We start from the raw sequence: 18392 nt of genomic DNA, 5'->3' as shown, positions 1-18392 counted from the left end.
ATTTATTTTTTTTAAAAAGAACTTCAAGAAAAAAATAAACTAACACCAAATATGCATGGTTAGTAATATCTTGTGTCAATAGTGATGTAACATTATTGCAACGCTCAATTTTTATTGATGGAATCAACAAGGATTAAAATGATATATTTTTATAATTATAAAAATTAAAATATGCAAGTTCATTTAAAAAAAAGAAAAAGAAAGTAAAGTAATATTTAAAAAATAAGAAATTCTAATATATACTAATTTAAAAGAACGTATTATATGTACTCTTAATTATATCATTTTCTTTTTTAATTATAATCAATTTTTGTTTTTAATTATAACATTATTTTAGTTATGACATTTTTTAAAAATTTTTTAGTTATAACTTAAAAAACTAAAATTATATATATATATATATATATTTTATAATTATAAGATATATGAGTGTTTCCTATTATGCTTTAGGTGAGTGTTGATGTAAATAACTCTTTTTAAGGAAAATTCTAATACATACCTCCTAAAAATAGTGTATCATATGCATTTTTAATTATGTTATTTTTTTAATTAATTATGACTTATGAATTTTTTAATTATACTTCATATTATGTTTAATTATGATTTTTTTTTTTATTTTAATTATAAGATACCAATCATGCAGCATACTATTTTCTTATTTTAAAATCAAATTCAAGCCAAAAAGGCGCATGCAAGGGTGTTTCCTATTTTAAAATCAAATTCACACCACAAAACAGATAACAACAGCACAAAACTCGCAACGTTGTCTGATTCCCATTTCTCACACTATTATATACCTCTCCATTCTCTCTCTACAAATTCATCTTTCTCTCTCTACATTTTGGTCTCCATTGGAGAGCTTTTCCTGCTTACCCTCCTCCGCCACAACCTTCCAACTATGGCGGAACACGATCTCATCAGTCCTCTTCTCACTGAGGACCGCCTATCTCAACCCGCCGATGAACCCCAAGTCATCATAACCGTCGATGACGATCGGAATTCCAATCAACCCAACATTCAAAATGATCAAACAAACAATACCCATTTGGGAATTGAGAATCCATTCGAGTTTCTGGGTGCTAGGCCTGTCGAAGTCCCTGCGACTTCCACGATCGATCCGTTTAGGAACCACACGCAGAGGATTGAAGGGGTTTATGAGTGGTTGAAGATCTTGATTTGTGTTCCGATTGCGATTGTGAGGCTCGTGTTGTTTGGGTTGTCTTTGTTGGTTGGTTTTGTGGCTACAAAGTTTGCTTTACAGGGTTGGAAGGATAAGCAGAATCCAATGCCGAAATGGAGGTGTAGGCTCATGTGGGTGACTCGAATTTGTGGTCGCTGCATCCTATTTTCTTTTGGGTAAGTCAAATCTGGACTTTTTATGATAAATTTGAATATGATTTCTGTTTTTGGATACATATTTATGTTTGAGTGTGCCATCTAATTTTTGAGTGTTTGATCGCAAAATTAAAGGCTAGAGAACACTTGTGGTGGTTTGTGGGGACTGTGGAGTCAAAGTTGTATATGAAGTACTAAAATGACTAATGACCCAGGTTAGCTTGTTTGATAATCTTTCTTTGGTTGAGTTTTCAAATCTGTTTTTTTGAAAAAAACAAAAAAAACTAGTTTGGTGAAAAAAATTGGGAATTTTTTTTTTATATGGTTCTCTCTTTTTTGGGAAAAAATAAATTTTAAAAATCTAAAAGTATATATATTTTTTGGGTTATTTTTGTCAAACTAATTTCTAATATAAAAAATTAAAAAAAAAAATCTGAAACTGAACCGAACAGAGTATTTAAAATTAGAGTCACCCTAAATTTATTTTAGGAGTGCTCTTGATCCGGTGGTTGGCTGGTTAGTGTGGGTTTAAGTAGAAAAAATAATAGCCAGAGTATTACTTTTTGAGTGTGGTTGGTGGAAATGGAAGTCGAGTGTTTAAAGCAAGCTTGATGGTGGCAGTGACCTGTGAAATGGAGAGAATTTTGTTTGTATATAGTAAGTAAATTAGATAAAATTTAGAAAGTGTGGATCAGAATGGTGAACTAATGAGTAATGATAGAGCCATTATAATTGATTTTGCGGTGGGCCTTGGATCCTTGGATTTTCATAAGTAGAGTAAAGGTTGAAGGGTTAATGAATGGAAGAAGGGTTACAACTGGTCACATGTAGAAGTTTGGTTGTTGGCAATTTGGGGTAAATGCTGTTTGGATTTTGGCTCGGTGAACCATGTGCATCATTGATTTTGTGGTGGGCCTTGGATCCTTGGATTTTAGTAAGTGGAGGAAAGGCTGAAGGCTTTATGAATGGCGAAAGGGTTACAATTGGCCACTTGTATGAGGAGTTTGGTTGTTGGCAATTTGGGGAAAATGTTATTTGGATTTCTGGCAGCAATTACTAAGATGTTTTGGGTGTAAGGTTAACAGCTTATGTGGTAGGAACAATAGCATGTGTTGTATGTGACTTTGAGCTGGTAAGATTGAATAGTTGATGGAGGAAGGATTGGGATTGTCAAAGTAGTTTTTTTTTTTAATTTTTTTTATGGGTGGGAAGAGTGATAACAAAGTGCAGAAACGAGCAATATCAATGGTTTTGAAAGCTTATGGAAACTACTTGAAGTGATATCTATTGAATTCAAAAGAGTATGCAGATGTCTATGGACCTCTACGGACTCCCAGTCTTTGTTGGTTACATAGATTGTAAGTTATAAAACTTGCATAAGTCTACTGAAGGAAGTGAATAATAGATCCCCAACCGATAGAACCATGAATAGCTACCACATCCTGTCTAGAAAGTTTAAATTACAAGATTATTTTTACCAATAAATTAGAAAACATGCATAAAACTTTCTACCAGCATTGTAACCAAATGAACCAAAGATGACCCTATAGATCAACTAAAGCATTAAAATTCTCGACATAAACATCCCAACTATACAGTGAGCATAAAAATCTGCTTTTCACTTTAGAATTAACTTCTTGATTCTGTGTCCTTTCCATCAACATGCTCCATAAATGATATATAGGGTGGCAAGTCCGCTTGTTGATCTCCTATTTTCTTTGAGTTTCTAAGAAACTTTTCAATAGAACAAATTTCCTTGCTATCTCCTCATTTCTTCAATTTAGTTGCTTAGATTTTTTAAGGACTCTTCTAGAATAACCCCTGCTTGAAAGTTAAGAGTCACATGGGCTGTCAGCCTTTCACTTTTCTTTTTTTCCAAATCCAAGTGACGACCACCTCTCTTTATTTTTAGAGCAACTATTGCCACTTCTTTTCTAATTCCTTGCATTCAAGAGATTTTTCTAGTTTCAAAAGAGTCTCTTTAAGAATAAGTAATGTTTCCGTTAGGAAAATTATGAGTAATGTTTCCAATAGGAAAATAATGTGTTAATCTAGCTTTTTTTCGGGAAGTATCTTGAAGACTTCTGAAGAACAAATTACTCAGTCTTATTGATGTAAACAAATTTTCACAACATTTGTCATTACATGTGCTTAGTGCCCTATTTTTCACGCATCTAGTCACAATCCAGTATTAGTGGGTTGCAATAAATGAACCATATTTCAGAACCTCTATTGAACTTGGAATTAATGGCAGAAAGAGAATTATGTAGCTAACTCTATTTGTCAACATATTTCTGTAATTTGGTTAGACGATGATAGGGATTTATGTGGCCAACAACAATTACTTGGGATGTTGTTTCGTTAGGTTGACAGGAAGCATGTTAGACTTCTTCATGGTGTCATGGTTGAAATAGTTTTCATTTTGGCTTGTCATCTTTCCCTTCTTTCTGGTTACCACATGTTCCTGTGTGTATATATATATATTATATGGGGGTGGGGACTTCAAAAAATCAAGTTTGTGAATTATGTGCTTCTCCAAAATTTGCTTTCTGCATTCACTTTCATTATGTATAAGTTCAATTTGATCCCCTTTTTCTTTGGATGTTGCAGTTACCATTGGATAAAACGTAAAGGAAAACCCGCTCCAAGGGAGACTGCTCCTATTGTTGTATCTAATCATGTATCATATATTGAACCTATCTTCTTTTTCTATGAATTGTTTCCCACCATTGTTGCGGCTGAATCCCATGATTCCATACCTTTTGTTGGAACCATAATCAGAGCAATGCAGGTAATCATTTATCCATTCCGTATATTAAAGTTTTTTTTTTTTTTTTTTGGATGAGCTTATTGTCATTATTTTTCAGATTCAGTTTTGTGCATTCAAGTTAACTAAATTGGATAACAAATCTTTCTTTTTCTCACTTCTCTATGTTTGTAGGTTATTTATGTTAATAGGTTCTCATCATCATCAAGGAAGCATGCTGTTAGTGAAATAAAGGTAGTACATTTCTATGACTTCACTAACTACGTATTCTGATTCTTTTTCTCTTGCTGAAGTTTTCATGAATTCTTTTAGTTATTTAGGATGATGTTGTTACTTGTTTTGTTGTATTGTTTGTCTTGTTATTAATAAATATATGATGATTACTGAAATGTTTTTTTGGTTGTTTTGTGGTTGTGAAACTTGTTTCCTGCAATATATATTGGTTAAATTGCTTGAACTTGACGTTGTTGTTTAAGAACACATCCTAACAATGTTATCAATGGCTTATTGGGTTTATATCTAGAGTTGCTATATTCTTGCTTGAAAAGCTTTTAGAATATTAAGTTTTATCAATATATAAGCTATTTGATATAGAAATGTACTTTCAAGGATCTGAATACAGAGAAAGGCTTCTTCCAATAGATTTCCTCGTTTGCTTTTATTTCCCGAGGGAACAACAACAAATGGAAGACTTCTCATTTCTTTCCAACTTGGTGCATTTATCCCTGGATATCCTGTCCAGCCAGTGATTGTTCGCTATCCCCATGTACACTTCGACCAATCCTGGTAGGAGTTTTCTTTACTTGAATCCAATTTGGTTGAATCGTTTGAAATATCTGACCAAACTGCTTTGTATGGCCTGCCATTTTGTGTAGGGGAAATGTTACTTTGGCGATGCTCATGTTTAGAATGTTTACGCAGTTTCACAATTTCATGGAGGTATGCCGTAGCTGAAGTAGTCCCCCATTGCCTCTGTGACTGAGTGATTAATTTATTTATTTTTCTGAAGTTGCATATTCCGAAAATGTAGTTTAGTGTGTATTTGTTTTCTTGTTAGATTTCTGTATAATAAGGTCTGAGGTGGCAAATCATTTATAGTAATGCCCCGATTTGCTATATCTTTTTGGAAAATTAATAAGCATATGAAATTTAAAAAGCCAAAAAAAAAAAAAAAAGAAAAAGGAAAAAGTACCCATATGATTCTCTTCGTGTTTTTCCTTATATTTCTTTGTCATGTTAATAATTTATATATATATGAGGAAATATTATTAATAAAGATTTAGAGAGGCACCGTGGGAGTGCAACCTGTATGCAAAGGAATACCTATCTCATCTATACATATAAAGCCTATTCAAAGGGCTCTACAAAATAAAAAAGTTGGTTCAAGGATGGATTGACCATCACTGAAATTAACTATACAAAAAAGGACAATATTCTAGTCTTGATGCTCAAAATAGCTCTTCCTTTCCTTCAAAAGTTCTATTCCGTTCCTCCCTTACCAACCACATTAATTCTAGATGAACCAAACACCAAGTCTTCTTCGTCCTCTCACTCATGCTCCTTTGACCTGTCCATGAACAAAGAAGCTCCCCCACCCTCTGAGGGAACATCCATTTCACACCAAACATGAGGATCAAAGACCATAAATACCGCACCACTTCATACTGAATAAGATGGCTTAGCGACTCATCCATCAGGCTTACATATGCAACACCAATTAAAATGTTCTTGCCTTCTACTCGAATTATCAATAGTAAGTATCTTTCATACATTGCACACCACACAAAGAAAGCTATGTTGGATGGGCCTTTGTAGCCCACACCCCTTTCCAAGGAAAAGAAGATCTCTTATGACCCTCTAGAGTAAAAAGAGTTAAAACATTAAATTGGCTGAAATGTCATCCATCGGATAGAATCTCCTCATTCTAATTCATTTCTTTGAAATCAAATGGTTCTTCACTATTGAAACAGACTACTATAACAGAGTTTCCTGTGTGCACGTAAGTGGTCTCTCTCTCTCTCTCTCTCAAATTTATTATACCTGGGGTAGCTGTTGTCTTCAAAAGACATTCATACTGCAAATGATATTTTCCGTGCCAAGAACAGAACATGCCATTCCATAATATAAAGTTGGATAGTTTTAATGGGAGAACAAAGTGTCTCTGAGAATTGAAGTCAACGAGCCAATTTCTGCTTTGGGTAACTTATGGGCAGTGCAATAACAGTGTTTTGGCTTGTAATAGCCAATGTGTTTATTTGTTAATCATCTAATGCTGCAATAAGATCGTGAAAGAACATTGCAGTGCTTTTACGTCCATATAGCAGATATTGTCTTAGAATTTGCATCTTGACCTTACATGTGCGTGTATATTTTATAGACCGCAGCAGACAATACTTATTATGCATCAGCTTAGATATACATGCATACAAACAAGGCAACCATACCTATTTAATTGGAATTTTTTGGTACTGCATTACTTGTATTGTATGTTGGTAATAAATTGATTGAGGTTATTTGTTAAATTGTATAGGTGGAGTATCTTCCTGTTGTTTCACCCCTTGAAAATCAAAAGGAAAATGCTGTCCATTTTGCTAAAAGGGTGAGTCTGCACTATTTTATTTATTCTTGCTGCTTCATTGGTTTATTTTGATATTAAGATCATGCTTATACATCAAAGTTTCTTCGCATGCAATTAAATTACATACAATTTTTTGTTGGTTCTATACATTGTTAACATCTTTGTATTTCATATACTTGTTTCGAAAGCAATGCAAAACCTGAGCATGTTTTAACACATCTTATTTATTGTAATTGTGTTTCCGTGGTATATTTCTATTGCACTTGGTCCTATTAACCCAGGAAATGGGAAGTCTGTCTTTTGCGGCATCTGTGCACAAAGAATCAGTTAATTTCTCATTTCTTGACTTTGGATATACAGTTACATTTATTTATGTTTTTTAATGATAAATCTGTGTCAAAATCTTTTCATTCATGAGTTGTTTGCTCCTTGCCTGGTTATTTGGTCCCAAATGAATGCCACACGGTACCAATTAAATTGGATGTAACTGCATAATTGACAACCTTTATGTCTTGTATGTGTGTAATTTAATTTCTTATAATTGAAGGAACATTTTTTTGCGGTTAGTCTTATATTTTGCTCTCTCTCTCTCTCATGCATGTTTTTAGTGGCAGTTGGTGCACTGTCTTGGTTCTTAGAATTTTTTCTTTGTAATGTGGGTAAATGGAGAAGAATCCTTGATTTGTTAATATGATGATTATCTAACAGCTGCACTCCATTTTGGATATTTCTTGGTATGCCACAGAGCTGCCTGAAGTATATATCATTCTCTTTGAGTTGTTTATATAGATTATTGAATTTAATCTATCACTTCATGCCTGATGGATATGTGCAGACTGGCCATGCTATCGCTACTGCTCTTAATGTCGTACAAACAGGTCATGCGTACGGGGACTTCATGCTGTTTGCAAAAGCTGCCGAGTCCAAACAGGTGCACTTTTCTTGCTCTGTGTGTCATGTCTTTCACAGTTTATCTTGCTAGTAGGTCTGCACTAATGATCTAGTACTAAATTCAAGCATGTTATAAAGCCCTTGATTTCAGCTCTAACTTAATTTGAGGCCCTTTGTGGCAATGAACCTTGAAAATTGATGTGGTAGATAAAAATGGAAGTTGCAGTAGTCTTCATATTAATGACAAATATATGTTAGTGACAAGTAAATAGTGCTAGGATCTCAGAATATTTTGAAAAGATAGAAGAGGTGAAAAATGAAGTAGAGCAGTAATGAGAGAGTAATGTGCTTGTGAATGGTCTTGTATTCCTTCAATTTCCAGCAAGGAGATCTCTCCATCTAAGCTAGGGTTCAAAAGAGATCTTGACAATGTAAATACAGTACAACTTTAATGTAAATTCAGTACAACTTTAATGTAAATTCCTACTCTATTTTTCTAGTAAACAATGAATTGTCAATTACGGTACATGGAAGAAGAAAAAAACCTGTATACAAGTTCAAAGTAGTAGTTTTGTGGGAAGAGTATACATTCTTTGTGCTCTGCATCTTAGATTATGTGGACACTGGTTTGCCAGGTTCAACTTGCTTCCAAATTAGGCTGATACATAGAACTTGAACTTTCTTTGTTTAGTCCTGCAATCTAAAGCTGGAGCCTTAAAATTTTTTCATTAAATCTTGCCTAGACAAAACAGATATTGTTCACTTTGGGGTCCTAATTTTTGGCATTGCTTGGTATGCTTTGCAGGAAAATCCTACACTTTATATGATTGAAATGAAAAAGGTGGAATCGGTGAGTTTATACTTGAATGATTGATACTAATATATTTATTGTGTTTTGATGTGCATAAACTACTATTTGATTCATATCTCTGTATTGTTGTATATGGTAAAAATGATATTCTGGAATGAGTTCTTTTTATGGATCCCATAAACTATAGCAATCTACAAGATACAATGAGAACACTAAAACCATAGAAGACAATGTCACAACTACATAGCTTACTGGCCATTCTCCTCGAGCTGAGAGAGAGGCATGCTTTATTTCTTGAATGCTTAATCATGTCTCTTGCACAAGTTAATGTAACTGCTTTTTGGATGGACCTGGTTAGTTACAATGGTACATATTAAGGAGTATTGTACTATATGGTCTATATATTTCAATATTCACATTGTTTTCAAGACAGAAACTTTGTTGCTCATTGAACTGACTGTCCAACCTTTAAAGACTTCATTATATGCTTTGCACAATAGGCATTACCTTACCTTAAGTATTTTTTTATTCTTTTTCTATCTTTTTTGGTCATATATATATATATATATATATATATGTATATATATTATATGTAGAATGCAAAATTTGAAGAAAAAAAATAAAAGGAACATGATGTTGTATCTTTTGGTTGGAATGATGGTAACAAGATTTATGGACTCATAAACACTGGCTTTTGAAGAATTTTTGGGTGCTCATGTAAGACCCCGAATGCATACTGTGTGGTTCTATACCTTCAAGCTATCTTTTAAAAAACTAGAGAATTACTGTTGAGATGTCGGTTTTGAAACAAGCATTGATGTATAACTATATAAGTAGGGTCCTAAAGTGTATTAATTATGTCTTGGGTTTAAAGCTAAAATCTTGTTATTTATTCTCTGCAAAAATAAATGCCTCCTCTCTGTTGGGGTTTCTTGGGTTGTAATAAAGTACCACCTTATTTATCAGGGGCGGGGAAAAGTTTCACATAATTTGATTACCACAAATTATCTTAAATATTTCTGAAAAGATTGAAGGCAATAATTTTTTTGTAATCTGATGTGCAATGAAAGTCTTTGTATTGATCCTCTTAATCAAATTAATCTCTTTGTGTACAGTATTCTAGTTCATTGTGAATGGATTACCTCCAATTTCATAGTAATTACCCAACTGAAAGGAATATTGAATTGATTTACCTCTCTTGTTTGCCAGACATTCCATTTAAGCAGTTTGGAAGCTATGGACTTCCTGGATACATTTCTTTCCATGAATCCAGATTCCAGGTATGTTGGCGTGAATTGTTAATTTTGGTGATGTTCATATTTTACATGTATTTGTCATGCATGCCTTGATTGTCTTCGCAAGGAACCATTATTATTACACTTCTAATTGAAGTTGCTCGAGTTGTTCATCTGGCTGTTAGATGCCACCATGCCTACATCATGCAAGTTGCGCAATGCTGTCAACTTTCCTTCATTCTCTAACATAAGATTATTGGATAGTGTGTTTGAATCATGGATGAGTGATGAGGGTTTTCTTTCTCTTTCTCTTTCTTTTCTTTTCATTTTGTTCTATCTTGTGTATTTTTTATTTTATTTTTTTCTAAAAAATTTGAGGTCATTTTAGAAAATAAATGCTTCCATTGAATTAATGCTGCATCCATGCAAATGATGCAAATGTGGGCTTCTGGTGGCTGCATCAAATCATTTTAGATATGCCATTGCTTAATCTGAAAGTATATGGTATTGCTTCTTTTCATTTTTCGTACATATGGCAAATCCTCGGAAAGTTTGGAATTGATGCTAATCATGAGCGTTTCTGGTTATTCTCCATCATCAGTATGTTGTACATTAGTCGTACTGGATAAACCTGCTGTTGCTGTGAATTTTCTGTTTTTTTTTTGTTTTACACCTTATTTGAGTACATGTGAGCTCAATTTTGTTTGTTATTGTGACCAAAATAATATACTGTACTGCTTCTAAACTGAAGATTCATACTGTATATCTAAATATGATGAATGTTGTCCTAATTGAATTCTGCAACACTAAAATGCTTTATTTTCTTTTTGAGTTTGTCAAAATACATCTAAGTTCATGTTATATCAATAGCGTTTTAATTGGTGGCAATGCAAGACCACTTTATCTCACTGTTTTCGTCCTTTTTCGCAGTGGACATGTTAAAATCCATGACTTCTCCAGGGTTTTGAGATTGAAGTCTTGCAGCCTTTCTGAAAAGGTCAGTTACTCTTTTATTATTTTATTTTTATTTTTTTAATGGGTAAAAGGAAAATGCAATATTGTATTAACTATGGAGACAAAAATAGGTCTTATGCTATGTTTGATTCACTAAAATGAAATGGAATGCTCATTCCTTGACCACCCTATGGAATGATCATTCACTTGCAATGGTGAATAATGATTCCATTTATAATGTTAACCTCCATTTTTTTTTTCTTTTTTTAGTGAAATCAAAGCCAAACCCTACCTAGAGTCAAGAATGGATGGACATGACACGAAGCATTTGTCATGGAAAGAAAGTAGAGACCTGAGTAAATTGTTTTGGGAAAATAACCAATAAATTCTATTTTGCTCTTAAGATTACTGTTGAGTCTTATCAAGTTTTAATGTAGACAATTAAGTCTTATTTTTTATAAAATATATTCAAAAAGTTTATTGGCCTTGTTTGGTAGAGTTGTGGAAAAGTGATTATAGCATATAACTTACCAGCTTATAACTTATAACTGTGAACATAAGTTGATTTTTGACTTATAAATTAAGCTTCTCCTCCCCCACTCAAAGAATAAGTTGATTTTTGACTTACAAAAAGGTATAAGCGGTATTGTTAAGCTGAACCAAACACATCAAAATAATTTAAATTAAGCTAAAAGCTGAAATAAGCCCTACCAAACAGGGCTATTATTCCATAGTGGTGCATGATACTTCAATTTTACCCCTTATTTAATATGAACAGTAATTTGTTACGTATTTTTAATCCAAGTAAATCATATTTTTTAATTGTAAAAATTGTGATATTGTATTAAAATAAGAGAAAATTAGTGAAAAGTCCAATCTAGCAATTGTCTAAGGCATTAGGTCCAAGGAAGCACGGGTGCGGGTTACGAGTATAGTACGGGTGCAAGTGCAGGTACGCCGATTCGGCAAAACTCAAAAAAAGTATGATACGAGTACGGCTGCAGTACGTCGATATTTTTTTTTTTAAATATAAATCATTAAGCGTTAAAAATAATATTTGTGAAATCTCTCACTTTGACATGTTATGCACTGTGAATTTGTGATCATAATTTATTTTTAAAATCTTTCTTTTTGCTCATTAATTTGCTATTTTTATAGGGTGAGACCAAAGAAATAACAGGAGACCAAAGAAAGGTTTAAAGTTAATTGCCAACAGTAAAGGGAAAAAAATTCTTAATTGGTGCAGGTTGTCAATCGCAATTTGCATAATACATAAAATTGCATCATTCCCAACCACTATTAATCAACTAATACAGTATCAATTTATAATGTTTTGTGCATAAACTTTAAAAGTTTGTTATGATTAAAGATTTTATAAAGAAATTCTAGGAGGGTCTGAAGCAGAAGCAAAAGCATAATGCATGGTCATACACAGAACTACCCTTTATAGGCCTTGTTATTTTTTTTGGTTCAAATTGCTTTTTAAAAACATCAAAATCATTTGCTGATATGCTTATACAATTCATACAGACAGACAGGACAGCAGAGAAACATCAAAATTACTGATCTGCAAGAGCACAAAAAAAATAATAATAATAACAATTGCTGATCTGCAAGGGCAAAAAAAAAAATTGGCCCTGACATACTCGAAACATACCAATGACGTACCAATGGCGTACCTATACTGTACCCAAATGAACCAAACGTACCAGACCCTCTTTTGCCGTACCCAATACGCATGCCGCCGTATCGGTACGCGTACCCGCACCTGGTAAGTACTCGGTACTCGTACGACACTATTTTTAGAGTACTCATACTTCATAGATTAGGTCTACTGGATATTTTTTATTAGTGAGAGGTCCACCCTTTGTGAAATAGTTTGGTGAGAAATCCTTTTATTGTTTTCAAGGATTTTTTTTTTTAATTTTACCTCATAATCTATCTATTGATTTTTTGGATTATCTGTTCAATTTTTTTTTTTTACTTGTTTAGTTTTTTGACTATTTGTTCAAATTCTTTCCCTTATCTGTTCAAATATCTGTCCAAATTTTATTATCTGTTTAATTTTTTTTCCTTATCTATTTAAATCTATCTCTCTTCCCACTATCTGTACAAATAAAATTCAAATTCAACAACAACAACAACAACAATAACAAATTTATCTCTATCTATTCATATCAACAACAAAGATTTAATATGTTGCAAATATCTATTTCATCATCATCATTAACAACAACAAAAAGATCACTCCAAACTTCAACAGATCACCCACACACACCCATAACAACACCAACAACAGATAAAGAGAAAAAAGAAAAAAGAAAAAGGTCACTCCAAATTTCAACAAATCACCTACACACCTACACACACTTCATTAGATCAAACAATAAATTGTTATATTTATAGCAAGCCATAAATATAGATGTTGGACTCGTCAAACAATAAATTTAAGGATACGTAGACTTGGCAAAAAAAAATTGTTATATTTATATTTTTAATTAAGTATGTGTGATAAAATAGTACTCTATGTAACTTATAGTGTTAAAAAGACATTTATAGCAATTATATAATAATATGTACATATAATAATAGTGTTATATACAATTATATAAAAAGTATCCGTTGAAAAGTATCAAACACATTCCATACCCTTGTTCGAGTGTCGGGTGTCCGACATGAGTATTTGATTTATTTTGAAGAGTTCGTGTAACATAGTTGGCAAGTGATTTGAGCACAGAATATGAATAGCAAGCCATGAGCCAAGCTTGTAACGGAACATGATGCCGGCAATGAAACTGGAGTAATCGATCTATGATGATCTAGATCGAGGAGGGTTGGATCTGGATCTAGATCTGGATTTGGATTTCACAGCTAGTGTCGGATCTGGATCTCACGATGGAAACCGATCTGGATCTCGATGGCTGAAGTCACTATTGTGGAGGGTTCATAGTTAAAGCGGCGCATGAGAAGTCCATCGACTAATTTTGCTGGAAAAACAACAAAAGCTCAAGCTCTTCAACTCCCTATTGTCGATCGAAAGTTGATTCAACTTTGAATCTCCATCGAACTTGACGAGTTCATTTGCATCGCAGTTGTAGAGAGGGAAGAGAGGAAGAGAGACAACTTCGACGTCAACGGCAGCGGAGGGGCAGATCTGGTTGGCAGAGAGAGTGGAGAGAGTGGGGCAGAGTAGAGGACGCGAGAGAGAGAGAGAGAGAGAGAAGAGGAGGGGGTGAGTGTTTGGCTCATTTGATCGTGTATACAATATATATATATATATATATATATATATGGGTATTCTGATCATTTTGCTTAACCATGTCCTTATGGATAAAATATTTTAGAGTGTAGACTTTTGATCAAACAAAATTCAATTTGGATTTATAGGTCGAGTGCCCTTAAAATAATCATAAATCACAATGAAAAAATTATCAGTAAATTCTATTTTGTTTTGAAAATTGCTATTAAATTTTATCATATTTTTATATTAACAAATAAATCTATTTTTTTATTTTATTTTAATTTTATATTTCTCATTAAAGTATGAAGCAAAAATTTCATAAATAGTTTTTATTTATTTAAAATTTTATAATAAAAATATTTTAATTGTTGAAATTAAATGAATTCTTAAACAAAAGTATTAAGTATAAAATTCATCAACTATCTCATACATTAAGGCCTCATTCGGGAACCCTCCCTTTTAGCCAAAAAGTTATTAAATTAGCTAAAAAGCCAACAACTTATATAAAAAAGTCAAAGATTCTCTTTTCTCTCTACTTTTTGCACATCTTTTCGTAAAAAATAAAAAATTCATTCCAAACATACTAGTTTTTTTTAGCTCATATTTTAGCCAAATAGCTAAAAAATTACTAAACTAGTCTGTTCCCAAACGAGGCATAAGTAGTTGTTTGGGATTGTGCTACATGAGTGTACTTTTTGACTTTTTGGTTAAGAAAGTAGAGAAAAAAAAAATGTATGTTTGGAATAACTTTTTGATTTTTTACGAAAAGATGTGTAATAAAATATTATAGTATAATTAAAATGACCATTTTCCCCTTTTGACTTTTTGACGGTTAACTTTTTGACTTTTTGGGTAGTTGAATTCAAAGGTTATTTTGCCCTAGTGGCTTCCCCCACAAGCTACTCTTGAATAGTATAGACTTTTTAGCTTTTTTAGCAATTTTTTGACTTTTTTAGTTTATCCCAAACAAGGCCTAAGAAATATATAAAATTTTCATAGTTATTTTTCATAGCATGTTGTAATTTTAATAGAATTTAGCCTTTTTAGATTGTTTACACTAAAAAAATTCATAATTTAAATAACAGAAAATAATGCATTTTATACTATGCTTTTTTTGGATCCGTTTGTTATTTATGTGTTTTTAAATATAATATTAATAATTTTTACAATTAAAATTTAAATTTTAATTAATTTTAAATTGTTGTTCGTATTAAATCATAAGGGTAAAATTGAAATAAGATAGACCATTATGAAGTAATGAATTTTTTGGGAATATTTTATCACAAATAGGAGTTAGTTGTCCATATTAAAATTTGATAGAACTTGATAGTAATCTTGACAGTAAAATAGGACGTATTAGTTATTTTTCCATTTTTTTTTTTTTTTTTGCTTGGTGTTTAACTCGGGAACCTGATTTCCATGGAGTGAAACAAAACAATTGCAATTTACAGCTACTTGATTTTTTTGATTCTATTCATCGCTTGATTTCATCGTCTACCTCATGGAGATTGTTCTGTGTTGTAGATATTTGGACTCCTTGATGTGGAGAAAAGGGGTAAAATAACATTCAAGCAGGTAACAATCTCTCTCTCTCTCTCTCTCTCTCTCACACACACACAGTTACACAGAAAATGAAATTTAATATATTGCTGCTTGCAGTTTGTATATGGGTCAGCTCATGTCTTAAAGCAACCGCTATTCAGACAAGCCTGTGAATTAGCCTTCACCGAGTGTCATGCTGATGGAAACCATTACATTGCCGAGCAAGAAGTACATCTCTTTCTTCTCTTTCTTGATATTCTCTTATATTTATTTAATTGGATAAGCTTTAATTTTTGCACTCTTGGTTGGTAAATGCACATGGCACAGTTAGGAGATTCCATTAATCAAGCGATTCCAAACTTGAATCAGTATGAGGTGAGTAATCAACACTCTTATTGGTTCAATAGCCATGTCCATGTAATCCATACATTAATCTTATATTTATAGTTTCAACATTTCCTCCTCCCTTTGTGAACCTCGGAGAGAAGAAAAGAAGAGAAAAGATTGTGTTTTCTCTCCCTCTTGTTTGGATAAATAGGGGAGAAAAGTGAATGATTTATCACCTATCTTTTTTGGTTAAACTCTTTAAAAGAAAAGAAAATAAATTCTTGCTTGTTACATTGCCAAAGTAACTTTTTATAGGTGTCCCTTTTTTTATTTCTTCTATAAAGGGCAGTTTTGGTATTATGAAAAAACATTAATTTGTTATCTTTTCTCCCAATCTCTTCACTTTTTGAGAGATTCAACATGAGGGTTATAAAAGAAATTGGTTTCTCTCCATTTATGAAGTAAGAAATATGCATTTCTTTTCTTTTTGGTTCTTTTCAAATCACCCAATTCAAACAAGCTGTGAAAGTTTTATAAACCCAACATGTCTTTCCTACTTAAAGCTTTGTTGGATTTTACATTTGCAGATCCATGAACTCTTTAAACTATTTGATACTGATAATGATGGGAAGATCAGCAAGGATGATTTTAGTACTTGCTTAAGAAGAAATCCACTACTCATAGCACTTTTCTCACCCAAGTTAATTCACAAGAACTTGTCAGAAAGTCGGTGATAAGATGCTAAAGGAATCGTATGATGAACGGTTTGATGGGTTGATTTTTATTATAAGTTTGGCTCTGTGAAACATTTTAGCTTCTTCACAAGAGAGGACTGGAGTGAGCGTTTATATCAAATATTTCACTGCAGGGTTGGTTGTGAAAATTTGACAGAGTTTGGATAGTTCTATTGGGGTTCTTTTTTCTTTTTCTTCTTCCCCCCCCCCCCCCCCCCCCCCCCCCCCCCCCCCCCCCGCATCACCTTTTTGTATTTATTTTGTTGCTTTTTTGCGCGCAAAAACAGGAGGGAAAAAAAAAGGATTTAAGGATCATCTTATAAATAGCCTTTGGTGTTGATTGTATGAAGCATATCACTTGGTGTGCTCTTTTGACAGTCATGTTTGGTTTCCCCAACCGGCTTTGATCATACTCATCTAGAAATATACAGTTTCTTCCCACCTTATGAAAGTTTAGGGGTAGGGATGAGTTTTAGTTCCCACCTCAACTTGATTATATTTATTTTAAATAATATATTTTATAAATTTTTTGGTTGTAAACTTGGATTGTTGTATTGTTTTACTTGTGTTGATGGATTGGATCATAATGTTTTCATTTTATTAATATTAATATTAATATTAATTTTAAATAGTTGTAAAAAAAATATAAAATAAAAAAACTCCACTGGAAATAATTTTTGTCCAAACCCGCCCTTGCTACAAACAAATTTCACCCTGTATTTTTTTAAAAAAAAGTTAAAAGAAAAGGTCATAAATGATTTTATAAGGAAATACAAATAGATAATTTATATGAATTTTTTTTGCATAATGACTAGGTGGGTTGTAAGTTGAGAATTTTTTATTTTTTTTTCAATTTATCAAATTTAAAATAAAGAGCCTATTAAGATGTCTTTAATTACACAAGTAACACTGTTACATCATTTTGGTATAATAATATTTTTCTTATAATTATCTAAAATCAAAATAGAGTGTTATTTAAGTAATGTAGAACTAATTATTTAAAAAAAAAATTATTTTAGCGAAAAAGGTTGATTAATAGATGATAAACTGGTTAATTAGGATGTAATAAATTTATATGAAAAAAATATGCATAATAATTTGGTTGGGCTTTGATATGAGAAATTTTCTCTTTTTGTTTTTAAATTTATCAATTTAGAATAAAGAGCTTATTACAATTACACAAATAATACTGTCACATCATTTTGGTGTACAAATTTGGTAGAATAATCTTTTTCTTATAATTATCTACTATCAAAATCAATAGAGTTATTTAATTAATGTAGAAACAAGAATTAAAAAAAATAATTATCATTTCAGATCGAAATGTTGATTGTTGGATAACAAACTGGTTAATTAAGATGTGATAGATGGCAAACTATTTTATCAATTATTTTTTCTTAATTAATTTTTGAATCATTTAGCCGACAAATAGCTCTTACTTTGTGCCTAAACAAAAAAAATAAATTACTTGTGCCATGGTAGATGATGTAACGGAGAGATATTTTGTTCTTGGTTTGAATTTTTAAAAGTATTTTCTGATTTTTTTTTTAAAAATAGATTTAATTTGAAAAAAATTAAATATTAAAAATATTATTTTTAAAATTTATTTCTTCCCTCCAAAAAGATATAACTACATAAGAATAGTGAGTAATTTTTTTTCATTTTTTCACCACATTAATTTTTAATTTAAAAAAAAAAACTGAAAAAAAATTCTAAAAACCAAACAAAACCAAACATGCCTTATTTCCATTTTTAACTTTTGTTAATAAGTTGGAATGCATATGTTAGCTTTTTCATTTTTTTACGAAAAATGATATATCAGCATTCGTGTGGTACGATGACATAACAACACATTCTTATTACTAATTTGGATAAATTGGATTTTGCCACCTAAAATTTCAAAATTTTCTCATTTTAACTTTTAAAGTTTTTTTTCTATTAAAAAAAAAAAACTTTGGTCCTATAATTTTATTTTTT

The 18392-nt window shown here is 31.9% G+C and overlaps 1 protein-coding gene across 2 annotated transcripts; it reads left to right on the top strand.

Moving 5' to 3' along the window:
- The first annotated feature begins 732 nt into the window (after positions 1-732).
- Positions 733-16955, top strand: LOC114271214 (lysophospholipid acyltransferase LPEAT2). Of its 2 annotated transcripts, XM_028212826.2 has the most exons (14): positions 733-1356; positions 3946-4126; positions 4277-4336; positions 4725-4888; positions 4978-5041; positions 6633-6701; positions 7516-7611; positions 8377-8421; positions 9592-9662; positions 10548-10614; positions 15337-15387; positions 15472-15582; positions 15682-15729; positions 16269-16955. In XM_028212826.2, the coding sequence occupies exons 1-14, from the start codon at positions 899-901 to the stop codon at positions 16413-16415; spliced, it is 1632 nt and encodes a 543-aa protein (XP_028068627.1). In that variant the 5' UTR covers positions 733-898; the 3' UTR covers positions 16416-16955. The 2 variants fall into 2 exon arrangements, with proteins under 2 accessions (XP_028068627.1, XP_028068628.2); XM_028212827.2 differs by lacking the exons at positions 15337-15387; positions 15472-15582; positions 15682-15729; positions 16269-16955 and adding an exon at positions 12102-12271 and having other exon boundaries at positions 734-1356.
- Positions 16956-18392: the final 1437 nt, after the last annotated feature.

This window comes from Camellia sinensis, chromosome 5, assembly GCF_055761805.1.
Source record: "Camellia sinensis isolate YWXY chromosome 5, ASM5576180v1, whole genome shotgun sequence".
NCBI classification, from domain to species: domain Eukaryota; kingdom Viridiplantae; phylum Streptophyta; class Magnoliopsida; order Ericales; family Theaceae; genus Camellia; species Camellia sinensis.
This window is presented reverse-complemented; position numbering and strand designations above follow the sequence as displayed.

Coding starts and splice junctions, on each gene's coding strand:
- LOC114271214 (XM_028212826.2), top strand. CDS start 899: ATGGCGGAACACGATCTCATCAGTCCTCTTCTCACTGAGGACCGCCTA. Junction 5,042..6,632: donor AGTTTCACAATTTCATGGAG/GTATGCCGTAGC, acceptor TAAATTGTATAG/GTGGAGTATCTTCCTGTTGT. Junction 15,730..16,268: donor CAAACTTGAATCAGTATGAG/GTGAGTAATCAA, acceptor TTACATTTGCAG/ATCCATGAACTCTTTAAACT.